At 40.5% G+C, this 15,623-nt stretch overlaps 1 protein-coding gene across 2 annotated transcripts; it reads left to right on the top strand.

Moving 5' to 3' along the window:
- The first annotated feature begins 8,815 nt into the window (after positions 1-8,815).
- Positions 8,816-14,352, top strand: spry2 (sprouty RTK signaling antagonist 2). 2 transcript variants are annotated; one of them, XM_035998745.1, is made up of 3 exons: positions 8,816-9,371; positions 12,264-12,350; positions 12,381-14,352. In XM_035998745.1, exons 2-3 carry the CDS (start codon positions 12,312-12,314, stop codon positions 13,365-13,367), a joined length of 1,026 nt encoding a protein of 341 aa, XP_035854638.1. In that variant the 5' UTR covers positions 8,816-9,371; positions 12,264-12,311; the 3' UTR covers positions 13,368-14,352. The 2 variants fall into 2 exon arrangements, with proteins under 2 accessions (XP_035854638.1, XP_031148064.1); XM_031292204.2 differs by having other exon boundaries at positions 8,818-9,371; positions 12,264-14,352.
- The last annotated feature ends 1,271 nt before the right edge of the window (positions 14,353-15,623 follow it).

Raw genomic sequence — 15,623 nt, forward strand, 5'->3', positions numbered from 1 at the left:
GGGGACCACGGTATCAGACTTTGAAACCCTTGCCCTAATGAATCCACAGAGCAACATCCATTTACTCTGCAATACGGGACGGTGGGTATAAGAAAAATAAAGTGCTGATAACTCGGTGTGATAGTGACAACTCTTTCCCTCATAAAAGAACCAGGAAATTAGGGAAACACACTTCTATCAGGGCAATTGAGAGAACCTACAAAGCACACCATCACATCGCACCTCCTGTATTTGTCAGATGCATTATCACATTATTATATTCACAGTTTACCCAACTCCCTGGAGAGCGAGGAAAATATGCTGTTGCATGGCTCATTCTGCCAAAAAGGTTGCCATGACAATGAGATTTCACTCTTCTTTTTCCTTTTAGTTTCAGTATATTCAACTCAACTCCTTCATCGTGTACATTTAACCGTTGTGTTGTCTGCCCGTCGATCATGCAATTTGTTATTCTCCTGGGAAAATGTACCCTTATTTAGACCCTTTTTAAAATGTATTTTTTAGTTTTTTTACCCTTTTCTCTGCGTTTCTTTTCACTACCACCATATACACCACTAACATGAACTTATTGCCTCTAGTTTAACACTTTTGGGGGGGAATTCATGGTCAATAAACCTCATTTATAAGAAATTAAAGCCTACCTCATTTATTGTAGTTGAAAAAAGCTGAAATTAAGAGTTATTTCGACAGATAGTTAAGATTGAGTGGAAAATCACAGACTGTCAGTTTAGTTAGGATACTGTTTTTTTTTTTTTTTTCAAATGCTATCAAATTTAATAAAACATCCAAAATTCAGTGAAAGTAGAGATCTGATCCTTAATTTTACTTGCGAAGAGCGTGGCATGGAGCCGTTTATGTTATTTTTGGGCAGTTTGATTGAAAAAAATAAAAAAAGGTTCTGATGGTGAAACTTTCAAAACAGGTCAAATTTGACCCGAGGACAACAGGAGGGTTAATAAAATATCAACATTGCAACAGTTTTGCCGAAGGATATAATTTCAGCTGCTACTATATATTTGCTGCTATATATTTTGTGGAACGGTTTTCCACTTTATAAGACAGAATTCTAGAGAAGAGTGCAACCTTTTTGCACCTCTGAGGTAGTCGCTGGAAGCTTGGTGTCCAACAGCAAATTGGTTATGTGATGGTGTTCTTCTTAATGTTGATGATGGGAAATGGGAAACGTTTTCATATCAGGGTGAACTTACACATTCTGAAGTACTGTGAGGATATGTAACAGCGGAGTAACGGGGAAGTAGGACAAAACTAGTTTCATTGTCTTAAACACATTCAGGTCACACAAAGAATGAACGCTTGATGACATTTCTTTTGTGTCTTATCAAAATGGATGACCCCTTTTGATGTCACCTCATTGTACTGAGTTCTTAGTGCCGCACCGTACAGAAAACAAAATCCAAGTAAAGCACTCCTGTGATTTTGTTCATCATTCCCATAGAATTGGGAAAGGGGGGTGGGGGTGTGTATGGTCAATATCAAAGCAGCAGAGGCCAATATATCCTGACTCTTTTAGATCCCACATTTCTCATAATGCAACTTGATAACATCTTTAATGAGACCTTTTTCAAATGCCCCACCTCCAGTTTGAAATGCAGACTCTCTTATAAATGTGTAGACTTTGAGACCAAGCTGAGATAAACCCGATGACATCATGATTACATCATCAGGGTTATTTTCTCAAGCTGTGTTCAGATAGGAAACAAAGCATATTTTCGTCTCACATCATTGGTGCAGATTTGACCACTGGGCCCGTTGTGCAGTCCCTATTTTCCTGCCCCAAGCAGCCATGGTACTAATTATATGGATGTTAGCTATAAGTTAGCCGGCTAAGAACACACTGAGCGTGTGTGTGGTGCTGTGCTCAACACCTACTCTAGTCTGAAGGTCCAATAACATGACTACTGCTAATTGGTAATACATCAGACTTAGCCATTGGTTGTTTTTAGCTGCGCTGGCATCTTTGTGTTCTAGGTTCTAATTTGTGCTATAAAACGCTAAACAAAGAAGGTACAAATGGTCAACATAATACCTGCTAAACATCAGCCTTGCAGCATTTGTCAATGCAAACATGTTAGCATACTGATGTTAGCATTCAAAGCAAGGGGGTAAGCGTCTCCTCACAACCCGTAGATCCTATGGCGCCATTTTGATGCTAATAAGCATTCACCCCCCGTTAGCATTCCATTGACTGCCATTCATTTTGACGTCACTTTGACAGCGAATAACTTTACATCTGAAGCGTTTAAAGACTTTATTTGTCCATTGTTTATTTCTAAAGAAACACGACAATGTATAAAAGGCTCCATTACCTTGTACCTCACGTTATGACTCCGTAGAAGGCGTTTTTGTAAAAATAGGCTAATGATTGTGTCATAACCACGCGACTTACTGTCGCATAGTAGAGAAATTACCGTATAGTACAGGAGAAGCTTGCAGGCAGTTTCGACTTACATTAGCTGTTTAAGTTTAATTACTAATGTTAACTAGCATTTTAGGTAGCAATAATTAGCCTGTGCCTATGTTATCTCCTTACATATACCTACGCTCTCCGTCTCTGCAAGATTGTGAATGATTGAGATTTCTCTTGGCACAGCTACTAGAAGACATACAACTTTCAGACAGGTTGCTCACGTCACATTTACGTCGTCTCTCTCAGTTGGAGTCTGCGCAGTAACGCTCGGCGCTCACCGGAAAAGTGCTTCTAATATCCTTCACTGGTCTCCGTCCAGAGCAACGGGATCTGTTGGTCCACTCTTATATACTGTCTATGCTCTTAGCCCTGTGTAACAGCCTCACACATTAGCTTCCCAAAACGCTTCAAACATCAGCACACATGTGTCTTAGGTGTGGTGAAGGTTGCAAACAACTTCATCTCAAAGTGAGTGCCCTCCTTCGCCTTCAGCCCACTAGTCCAGTACTTCTTATTGTGATAGATGACGAGACGCTGTAGCACTCGCAGACAGGTCAGCTAAAACCCTGAGATCTGATACCATGTCTGGGTTTGTTTGGCTTCTCTGCACCTCCCACAGTGGTCACACCTCTAAGCCCTTTTCATCATTTTTTCACCAAGTTTAATCCCATCCTGAATAAAAGTACTTTAGCAAGCCTCATCCACAGCAGAGGAGCCTCTCTGCATGTCAAGATGACAAGAAATGGGCCTCGCCTGGGGTAGCTCATCTGGTAGAGCAGGCGCCCATGTATACAGTATAAGGTTTAGGGGCTGTATTTCATTTTGCTGACTTTTTGGAGAGAGCAGTGGAGGGTCTTTTAACTTTTTCTCCACCCAGAATATTATTCTATTTAATTCTTTCAACACTTACATCAATAGGATGGTTTTTGTGTGTGCCATGCATCATAATAATTACAACCCTAAACCTATGACCATATGTGGAGAAATGCAATCCACTCTCTGTATCAGGGATTTGTTTTTCTCATCAAATATAGTATCGGACCAAAATGGCACATCACTGTATTCTATATTCGGCATCATAACAGAAAGCAGAAGTGCAGTAAAGTCAAAAGAGTCATAACGTTGGCGGAAAGGGTTCCTGATGAGTCTCCAAGAAGTGATTGTGTATTAGGCCTCATGTCAATGGCTTAGTTACTGCATTTAGGGCGACAAGCGATTGTTCATGTCTTCTTGCATGTAAAAAGCCAGCTCAGGTGTGCATAGAAGAGCTTATGGTACAATAGAGTGTGAGCCTGCAACTCAAAGCTTTCTCTCTTTATTCTGCATGTCAGTGAGCACACACTTTCATTTCAAGGGTAGGATCGAAAGGAAATATGAACAATTTCGGAGGGAGTCTTGCTTTTTTATAAAATGAAAGTCAACATTCAGCCACCCTCCCCACCCCAATCATTGGCATACTATCCGTAACCAGGGAGATGTGGTGTTATTGGGTATTTGTGGCAAGGGAAATGCATCAGTCCTAGACTGCTCTCCTAAAGACAATAAGACTAAATGTTCACCTAATCTAATAATTAAATAAAGTCATTTAAAATAGTTAATAGTCTTGAATTTAGATTTTCCAGCAGATGTTACATTACTTTTACTTGCTACATTACTTGTCAACATGGACATTTGTGTAGTTTTCAGTCAAGTTCTCACCCACCCAGACAAAAGCATGGCTAGACGAGCCTCACTCAGTACGCATATCACGACCCGGAGCACCAACAGTAACTATTCTGTGATTCCCTTTTTCTCCTCTCCAATTCTGCCCTGACCGTGCATGTTATGAGCATCCACTGAGAGGTTTCAGGATAGCCATTGTGTACTGCATGTATTCTCTGTATTATAACGAAAAGCAGAGGCAGCAGAGAAGTCAACAAGAGTTGGAACAGAGTTAGTGTTCAAAGCCATAAACTCCGTAGGGTCATACCATTCATATTAGAGTGACATACAGAATAGAAAATAATGGATGTGAAGAGTGATGTGTCTATGTTCAGAAGTGGGATGAAACCGGCTATTTCAGTTAACTGATTATGTGTGCAGAGGAGGTATTTATTTGCTCAATTAAACAGCAGATATCCTAGGATGTGACAATTCCATTTCTGCTGTTTTTAGTTCTTACATGTGAAGTAATAATAATAAAATCCAATTCATGTTATTGAGGTCATTGCCCAAGACACCCTCTTGATCTGAGCCATTCAGATAATCTTCTGTGTCTGTGGGCTCCAACTTTAAACTCAAACACTACCAGCCCATCAGTAGCCAAATAAACATTTTTCTAAGGCCCCATTCAAACGAGAAAACTTTTTTAAAAAGCAAAACACAAGTAGTTACAGAGCAGCTTTTGGTTAAATTTGGGTGCGCTCCAAAATCTGATCAAAACAGTCCTGGTTTGAACCCAGCGAGTGGGATTTACATGCAAAAAGGCAGTGTAATGTCTTTGCCAGTGGTTCCCAACAAGTAAGATAAGCAGCCAACAGAGTTATGTTAGAATAAAATAACCACAGAAATAAAAATGAATTGTAAAATTCATTTTATTTCTTTGGAAATAACAATATACTCTATATGGATCATTAATTGGCGGGGTAGCTGACTTTTTACCTGGGACATGTTAGCTTTAGCCTCAGTCTTTTAGCAATATAACGTGTGGCCATTAAGTGCATACTCAAACCCCCTTTTACAAGATTATTATTTAAAACAAGTCAGATAGAAATATCCAAAAGTCAGCTAAGTACTACGGAACTCACGTAACCTGGTTATTGATCCATAAAGGTATATATAGCACATAAATGAACTACTATTGTTGCACCTGTGTCACATTTCTGAATAGATGTGGTTGTACAGTGCTACACCCGACAGCTGTAATGGCCCACTCATCAGGCTACAGGATCATATCACAGCGATACAGCCGCTTGAGCGCCGTCTCAGCGTGTGTGTGCCAGCAAGGGAGAGGAGGCGATGGACTTTGAGACTCTGTCCCTTTTACAAAGCTATTTCAAACAGTTTTGCAGTTTCTGCTTGAAAATCCAGACACAGTTCATCTCCTGCAGCAGCAGGGGGTTTCGGGTTTCATTTCAATTTTCTTATCTTTTCTTTTTGTGCAGTGAGGGCATTCTGCCGGGCTCAGCGGGAGTAAGATTCACTGTTCAGGTATTCTGGGAGAAGAATAGAAAGGGCATTGCTTGTGGTGCAGGACAAAAAAACTTTTTTTGAATTTCTGTAACTCAGCAATCATTAAATACTCAATTTTCAGGCCTTGATGGCTCCACAGTAAACGGACATTTATCACGTTTGATTCAGTAGCCTGAGAGATGGCTGGGCGAGTGTACATGACTGATGAACACTGGAATGCAAGCTAAATTCAATTAAGTGGCCTTTTATTGTAAAAGGGGGATTGACAAATCTTCTGGGGACATGATAGGTGAAATAATGTTATTGTCTGTCACCAAGCTATTAATTTAGAGAGTGCTACAAATACATTAATCTTCACACACTATTCAGCATTTATCTAATGAATACAAATGCTAAAGGTGTCTTAATTTAATGGTCATGAGGTATTTCTAACTTTGGTGGGGCTGGAGTATAGCAAATAAAGAGTCTTAGTGTTAGACATCCGCTCTTGATTGTAAGTCCCTGATTGAAACACAGTTGTGATTTTAAGTGCATGGTGTGCCCTACGTAGGAAGGGGAAATGATGGGTGTCTGTCCAGTGCACGTTTCCCACAACTTAACATGATCAGCAAGCAAAAATTAGAGGAAAATTAGTCATTGGCCTTAATCTTCACCCTTCACTCACGCTTATGCATCGCTGCGTACCTATTCAGCAAATGTCTGTCTGCTGAGGATTCTTTCCAAAGTTGTTGCCATTGCATCACAGCACCACATATGTGGGAAAAACTCAGTGACTGAAACTTGTGTATCACGTAGAAATCCACAAGAGTCCATCCTGGGAGGAAATTGCTGAGACGAGAAGGAGCTGAAACAAAAGGGAACATCGTGTGCTCTTGCTGATAATGCTCCTTATTCCTGTCTTTTGTTCCGGGAGTTCTCGTGCTAAAACTGCACGTTTTGTGCTAGTGTTAATTAATTTCAATTACGATGTCCAACAAATGTCATAATTTAGCAAGATGGAAATTCTACAAGCTGCACCAGTTGCAATTTTGTCTTTAACTAGACAGAAGCAGGAGCATGACTAATGCATAATGGGAAAAAAAATAAAAAAGAGGGATTGCCTGTACAACTCTTAACTTTAACTCAGGTTGGGGTTTAAACCCAAACTACAAAAAGTATAGCCTACCTTTAGGCTAAAAATGGCTTCTTCTTGTGCAGAAATCGGGTTAAATACAAAAAGCTTTAAAGGTAAATGAACAGCAGCTGGTGAGACCAGAAAAACAAAAGGAAGATAAATTGTTTAAAGAAAATGGGAAGTCTTGAAAGCCTCCTGACCAGGATCCAAATTAACTTGCCAAGTCTTGCTCTGAGTTGATTAAAGCCACTTCTCCCAGTGGTGTTGTCCTCACTCCTCACAACCTCATAATTGTCTGGAACTGATCAGACACTTGATTACTGAAACGGAGGAGAGGGAGGAGAGAGATGTCTAAGCTCTCGTTTTCACTGAAGCTCTGCTCTTTTTGTCCATGTCCAAGACTGACTGAACAAAGGCTAATTGGTCTTTTTATTATTTCTTTAGAAAAGGTCCCAATTTCATAGCTTTGACACTGTGTTTGGAGCTTGACTTTGTGTGTGTGTGTGTGTGTGTGTGTGTGTGTGTGTGTGTGTGTGAGAGAGAGAGAGAGAGAGAGAGAGAGAGAGAAACTGGGCTTTTTTTTAACAGAGCACACTACCAGAGTACACTGACTTGCCCTCTAGAATTTAATATCAAACTTATTCATTCACATCTCATTTTTGTCTTGTTTTTCCGTCACCTCTTGGACATGTTAAGGTTTCCCATTGCCTGTGTTTTTTTATGCGTGCACATACATGTCTACTTTAATGCTTCTTAACAGGACAAATTGTGTGTGGTAGTGTATTGTACCATCAGTCTTAATTAAGCAATATTAGGAAAATGTCCAGATGATTGTCATGGACATTTCAAACTTGACACTTGGGAAGTGTCAAAATAAGGCTGTATGCATTGCAGTCTGCAGTACCAGAGAACATCCACCATGGGGTGGTGCTTCACCATTATTCACAACAGCTGAGAGTAAACCTAGCATATTGGCTTGCTAATTAGTTGTATCAGTTGCCATGGATTGCTTTTAACCCTAGATCTATAGCAGCCTGGCAAAGAGCCTCAAATGGTTCAAAATGAGCAAAGTGTCCAGGGACGACCAGTGTGATTAACATCCTGCCCTGTAAGTCAAAGGCAAGTCAGTTTGCATATGCTAAAGTACTCCAGGGCCCTTGAGAGGACAACTCTTCAAGTAATTACTTATTTGTTGCATCTCTATCATAGTTTTGAAATTATTTTTTTCTGTCGTGTGTGTGTGTGTGTGTGTGTGTGTGTGTGTGTGTGTGTGTGTGTGTGTGTGTGGGGGGGGCTAGTTAAATAATTCCAATTAAAATATCTGCAGTTATAGTGGTGGAAAGTAACAAAGTACATTTATGCTTAACACTGTTCTTAAAAAAGTACTGATTATGCAAAATGGCCCCTTTTTACGTTATAATGTATATTATATTATTGGATTATTATTGATTCAATAACATGTAAGCAGCATTTTAATGTTGTGGCTGATCAAGGTGGAGCCAATTCCAACTGCTTAATATACTGTTGGGTAGTTTGATCTATAAAAATGCAACATATTTTGTAAGTATATTGTAAAGAAGAAATGATCTGTAAAGTAACAATAGCTATCAGATCCATGTAGTGGAGTATAAAGTACACTATCTGTCTGAAATGTAGTGAAGTATACGTATATACGGTAGTAACATAAAATGGAAATACTGAAGCAAAGTACAAGTACCTCAACATTGTACTACACTCCTATATTATAGATAACACCACAGATATTTTAGTTAGACGTACAGAATACTTTTTTCTTTAAATTACCTTTTTTGCTCACGGAATTTAAAGTAGCACTTAATAGCCCATATAAGTGCCATTTCAAAGTCTAATGAAATGTATTGATTTTTGGTTTATGTTGTTTTCATATTTGCAGCCTATGTGAAACTTGAACTATCCTAAAACTACCCCACCAGCATGAACTGCTGTGTTTCAGGGAAGTGATATGTAAAGTCCTGCTTCAAAAATGGGCCACGCACGATAAGAAATTCTGGACTTTAGGAGGGCAGCCCTCGTATTTCCACAGCAGTCGACCAGCAGAGTTTGGCCCCTGCAGTATAATTGATAAGACTGGGTGTGAATGGCTGCTCTCTGGCAGCCAATGGTTGAGCACCGGATGCGAGATATCCGCTGCAACAACAAGCGCTCTGTTCCCCCTTCAGCTTGACGCCATTTACAGCCCAAATCCCGACCTCCTCTCCGGAAAGAGCAAAAAAAAAAAAAAAAAAAAAAAAAAACACACTCACACATGAGAAAAAATACCTACTCGCCAGCCCTCAGAGCCTTGCGGATAAAACCCACCGAATTAATACTACTTCTGAGCTGGAGTTTTGTCTCTCATTTGTCCCTTTCCCCCCCTCTACTTCTTCTTCTGCAAAAGTGAAGTGAAGTTTACACTCCGCCGGTTATTGATTGTGAAGTTTTCGTTTTAATGCCTCGTGCTCTTGCGCAAAACATGGGATTTACGTCTTAGCGCTGCCTTTAATCAAAATGCTCCGGTTGGAAACTTTCTCAATGGATTCTACCGACGGCTTTCCAGACTGAGTTGTTGACGTATGGAATAAACACTCTTTCATATTGGATTTACTTCACCTAAACGGGAGCTAAAGGGTCGAAAGCACGGTAAGTGTAGCCTTTTGCAAAACACAAACTAAAACAATACGTATTTCTTGTTGTTTTATTAACATGCTCTAAGAAGTTTGAGTCGTAGTTTTTAGCTTGCATGTGTAGCCTCTTTTACAACCCTCCCCCCCGTTCCTTTAGCTTACTATACGCTACATATTTTAATATTTATTCTCTTTAATTATATTTATTAATGTGTGTTAATCTGTGTCTTCTACTTTTCCTCTTATCCCTTGGTGCTGCAACAGTGTGAATGTCCCCATTGTGGGATTAATAATGGTTTTTGAATCGTAAACATTAGTTTATGACGTTGCCAGGGCTGAGTCTAATGTCTAATTTAATTGTCCATCTCACTGCTGGCGTCTGCTTTATTAGGAAATAGTCGCGTCCAAGTTGGCACAAGTGTTTGCCTCTATGTGCATTCATGCATCCTGTTGCTTCCCTCCCATGCAAACAACATAGCCTGTCTACTGAAACTATATACGATTTATCTTCTGCACAAATGTATCTTTGCAATATTAAAATAATCTGCCACACACTGGAAAACGCTGCCTTATCAGATGTGAATTAGAAACAAAATGACTCATTGAATTTCTATATTTAACTCAACGTACTAGCCTTGTCATTTGTCAGTTTTTGTTTGAAAAGGCTTGTTTTCTCTATATCTCTAACCTCATTTTTTAGAGCTGATGCCATCACTATGCTCCAGTTTACTTCCGTCAGCCCCCACACTTCACCCACCCACTGTGGCCAACATGGCTTGCACACAGGCCCTGTAGGTGCACGAGGGGCCGCACATACCCCCCTAACAGGTTATCATTTGAGTGTGCCTGCAAGCTCTTCATCTGGAGCAAAAGGATCATAAATCCTAAAGGAGCCTCATGCATGCTCATAGAGAGCAGTGCTTCAGTCCCCCACCACCACCCTTGAAGGCATCACTCACACTTTACATGGACTCTTTCATGCTCCAAACTTTTTTTTTTTTATCTTGTCACTCATCATCTTTTCAAAAGTGTCACAATGTAAAATGGGTTAGAATGGCGAAGGTTGCTGCAGGCCTTTTGCCATGCAACAAACAAAAGCCCTTCCTGTATTGTCATTGAAAGGAGGGACACTCACAACCCCAAAGATGGCATTTGAAAGCTAATTACCACAAGTAAAGAGAACTAAGGCCACTACTGTCAGTTTATTTACTTTGATGTGATATGTTGGTGAAAACAAGGCTGTGCATTTGAATAGGTTAGCATATTGCCCTGTCACTCCGCATTATCTAATACTTACTCCCTCCATACGGTAAATCAGTGACATTACAAGGGATCTGGGGCTGTGAGTGCCCATAGACTAGATGGCAGAATTTTTGTTTAAGGTTAGAAACTTAAAAAATATATATACAAAACGCAGTCCATAGTAAAACTAAAGACCATTTAGTACCCTTGTTCTGCCTACACTCACTCTTATTCGTAGCTTTAACTTTCCATGTCTGTGTTATCTGTTTGGGCCATATTCAGTCTTCAGTAAAGTACCCTACTTCCCTCAGCTCTCAACAGAAAAAAACGAACTTTGATCATCACCACAGCCTCTGAGAATGGAAATATTGATCCATATAGATAATGTATAACTAAGATATTTAGTGTAGAAAATTGTAAATACATATTGGCTACCGTTTGACACATGGTAATTACATTAGAAGTCTAAGGACGTGTCCAAAAACAATTCAGATGTCATGTTTTGTCTGACTATTATTGGGTTTTGGACTGTTGATCAACTTACTATCATGTATGGCAACAAAAAGCATCAAACTCTTACATTTGAGAAGCTGGAGCCTGCAAATGTTTCCCACTGTTGCTTTTAAAAAAGACAAATGATTATTCGATTATCAAAATATTTGCAGATTAACTTTCTGTTGATCGACTGATTGACTAATCGATTAATTGACTAATCGTTGCAGCTCTTGGATTATATTCTTGATTTACCGTTTCATACAACGGCAGAAAGTAGTCAAATAAATGCCCTTCACAATGTCCCAAAGCCCCAGTTGACATTTCATTGACCAACAGCCAAAACCTAAAGATATAAAGCTTTATATCTAAAAAGACTAAAAGAACCAGGGTGTATTCATGTTAGTTGAACCAGGATATATTCCATTTAGTTAAGTTACATTTTTGGTAGTAAATCAATCAAAATAGTTGCACATTAATTTTCTTTTTCTTATTTTGAACGTTCTTAGGGCATTTTAAGCGTTTGTTGCACACAGTCGAGAGACAACGGGAATTTAGGGAGAGAGATGCAACAGAGGTCTCAAGCCCGACTCGAACCGGGGATGTTGCAGTTCATGTTTGATGTCTTAAGCTACAGGAGTTAACTGCAGATCAACTTTCTGTCAATCGACTCATTGATTAATCATCTTTCCAAGTAAACTTTCTGATTTATTTGTCTTGGTGAGGTTAGTCGTCGTTGTTTCATGGGTGTGGGGAAACAGGAAGTATGCACAAAGCAGGGAAGCATCTAAATTCAATAAATATCAGTAATAAATCAATATCAGTTCATAAGCATGACACCTGGACCTGCAACTTGAACCCGCTAGTAGAGTAAACAAACTTGTTATCTGTTTTTTTTTTTTTTTCTAGTAGCCACAGACGGCTGTAGTTCCATAGAGCCACTCTTGCGTTAAAGCAAGTCTCCAAAATCGGATTCTGAAAACGGCCAACCACCCCTCACTGCTGGCTCCAAACATTACACTAACTATGTAATCCAACGCGTCCATCTCTCTCCCCAACACTATGATGTGTTTGTTAGGCCTTATTTCCTTGTACAGATATTGGTTATGATTTGCATGTCATCATTTGCATGGCTTATCACCGACGGGATATCAACTGTCTGTTTCTGTTACAGGACTTCAGATGTGTCCCATGCCAGCCACAGTGACCCTTCAGTCCCGATATGGATTCCACAAGTCAGAACGACAGCGACGGGGGAGGAGGACGCCATGGCCGGTCACCGCCACCGGCCGGCACGCTGGGCACGCCGCATGACGAAAGGAGAGCGCAACCACGGCCTCCGCAAACCCAAGGTAGTTCGCCAGATCCTGGGTTGAACAACGGGACCCATACACCGGCAGTGCTGTCTCTGGATCAGATCAGCATAACCGGGAGTAGTAATGAGTACACAGAAGGGCCCACGGTTTCCCAAATCTCTCCAGCCTCTCAGCACAGGAGACAGAGGAGTGACTTGGTTACGTCGCCAGGTCCACGGACCAGTGGGCAGCAGGAGACTGTGGAAGAGGGGCCCAATAATCTCCGTAATCTGCGTTCATTGACTGAGTATGGAAACACAAATACGTCCATCCCTTCCAGGGAGGGCACACTGCGGTCCTCCAGTGCAGAGGACTCCCAGAGCAGCATCAGGACCAGCGTAGGGAGTACTTCGTCGGGCCAGCGTCTCCTCAGCAGCCCGCCAGGCAGTAACCAGATAATCAGAACCCAGCCGAAACGGGCGGAGCTGAATTCAGAAGAGCTGAAGCCCCTGAGCGGTGAGTGCATGGACGTGTTGGCCACACCAGGCAACGGAAGCTACAAAAATCACGGCACGCACGCCAACAAGTGCGAGGACTGCGGCCGGTGCCGGTGCCCAGAGTGCAGCCGCCCACGGGCGCTCCCTTCCTGCTGGATGTGCGGCCGCCGGTGCATGTGCTCGGCGCAGAGCGCAGTGGAGTACGGGACATGCATCTGCTGCGTCAAGGGGCTCTTCTACCACTGCTCCAGCGACGACGAGGACACGTGCGCCGACAAGCCCTTCTCGTGCTCGCAGTCGCACTGCTGCGTCCGCTGGGCGGCGGCGTCGCTCTTCGCCCTGCTCTTCCCCTGCCTCCTGTGCTACCTCCCGGCTAAAGGATGCGTCGCCGTGTGCCAGAGCTGCTACGACCGAGGCACGCGACCCGGCTGTCGGTGCAAGAACACAAACCCAATCCACTGTGAGGATGTTGGCAAGCCATCATAGACAAAGATGGTGGTGTTACAAATGATGTTAAAATGCAAGAAGGATGAAAAGACTCCATGTTGACTGAACTGATAGATGGTCCTGTAGTTAAAAGGTTTGATTTAGAGAGCTAATGATGCTTGAGTTTTTTGTTTTTTTTTTGTTTTTTTGCGTGTGTGTTCCCCATCTAGATCTTCATGCCTACCAGATCTGGGCAGAAACATAGTCACATTTTTCCTTCACTTGTCAACTTTTAATGCTTGGCTGACAAAACTGTAAACCAAAATAAGCACTCCACATGTTATAAGGTATGAAAAGACATATTCAACTACTGTTTCAATCCTGAAAAATAATTTCTTCACTCAAGTGCCCAGATATCGAGTTGTTGCTATGAGAGTCCAAATAGCTAGCCTTTTTTTTTTTTTTTTTTTTTACATTTAATACAACTTATATGCTAAGAACAGACTCCTATTATTAACTGTATGTAAAGTAGGAAATGCAAAAGGTATGTACATTAGAAAATGAGTTTGACAGATGTTTTATTTTTGTACATATAATAATACTTCAACTGTGAAAAGTTTTCTGCCATACCAGAGGCACTTTGATAAATCCACATTTATATGAAATCAGTAAACAGTTCATTCATACAATGTTTGTACATTCACTGGAATGTATATCAATCATTTAATGTAATTTACAAAGGAAAAGTCTTATCCCTTCTACTTGTAAATTGTACAGTGACCTTATATGAAAAATTTATTTTCTAATTCCAACATTGCTTAGTGTAAAGTTAAAAAAAATATATATTTATTTGAAGGTTTATTATTTTATAATGAAACATATTTATTTTGAGGAAGCATTGTTAATGTGTCACACCTCTCACAGGGGCTACTTTTTAGTCACAGATTCTGAGGTGACCTGTAGGAGTGTCAACGCTGGATCAATAGTTCACTATGAATTAGAAGACAAATATATTAACGTTTGAAATTAAACAACCTTGAAGTCAGTATTGTTCCTGTTTTTATTTCTGCATTGTCTTGTGTACTCTTTAAAACATGTCCGTTAGGGCTTGGACGATATGCCTTTTTCCCGATTCGATTCTTTCGCGATACATGGGTCATGGCCGATTTGATTTGTATTGCAATTTTTATTTATCGCGACTCTAGAAGTATTGCGATTCGATAGTATTGAGTATTGCGATTTACTTTTCCTTCTTTTAACAAAAAAGTTTAAAATACATTTCTAGAAACAACATATCATGAGACTTTTCTCTTTCGAGATATTTATTTTTATTTGTAAAGAAGTACGTTTTTAAAAATCGTTACTATACATACGATTTTTTTTCACCCCTAATGTCCATTAAGTCATATTCAGAAGATGGAGCAAATGATAGATATGATCATAATGTATTTCTACGCCACTATAAGAACATGTACAAGTGCCAGTTTTGTCTTGAGACTTTTCCGGATGGTTTAAGCCAGACTTAAGCACTTGTGTGTTTGACATTTTTAATTGAACGTCTCCACGAACATCTCAAGCAGAGCTATCGTCAACCCCGCTCTGCAACACAATCGCTCCACAATGTTTACAGAGATCAAACAAGGACGCATTAATGTTTCTTCCTTGGGCCTTCTTAAGAAAAACATCTGGCTCTGGTAAAGCCATGTGTATAGGAATGTGCTCATGTGCCCATCTGTTTGTAAGCTCTCCAAAAAATGCCTCTTGAAAAATGATTTACCTTTTTAAAATTGGGTTCTATATCACTTCTTTTTAATCTTAAAAACCAAGCACCCCTTCTGTTGTTTTTGCAAATATGCATTCATGTAAGCCTACAATTACACTCTGGCCTGGCTTCAAATTCACTTGATACACGTTCCCCAGTATCCTGCAGCTAGGCCCTTTTATTCCTCCTTTTTTTTTTTTTTTTTTTTTATCAAAGATTTGTTCAGGAATTCCTTGGTTTTGAATGTCCCTGCAGGCGAAACATAAGCCTGAAACATAAGCCCCTGACACTTGTTGACAGCATACGGACGTGTTTGCGGCACGGTATGCATTCAGAGCCATGATTGACACGCAGAGGCCCAACCTGCACTCACTTGTTTGTTATTCATCCCCAGCCTTTAACTGACGGTGTGGTGTGTGTGTGTGTGTGTGTGTGGGGGGGGGCGTTGCTTTACATAATTATCAACTTTCACCTATTTTACAGAATCGGTGGAGGAGATGGAAACATAACGGGCAGAATCCCATTAGAGACAGAAAAGGGAGAGTTGATCTTGT

The sequence above is a fragment of the Sander lucioperca genome, chromosome 24, assembly GCF_008315115.2.
Source record: "Sander lucioperca isolate FBNREF2018 chromosome 24, SLUC_FBN_1.2, whole genome shotgun sequence".
NCBI classification, from domain to species: Eukaryota; Metazoa; Chordata; class Actinopteri; order Perciformes; family Percidae; genus Sander; species Sander lucioperca.

What these genes read in the sequence shown, in the direction of transcription:
- spry2 (XM_031292204.2), top strand. Translation starts at nt 12,312, where the DNA reads ATGGATTCCACAAGTCAGAACGACAGCGACGGGGGAGGAGGACGCCAT.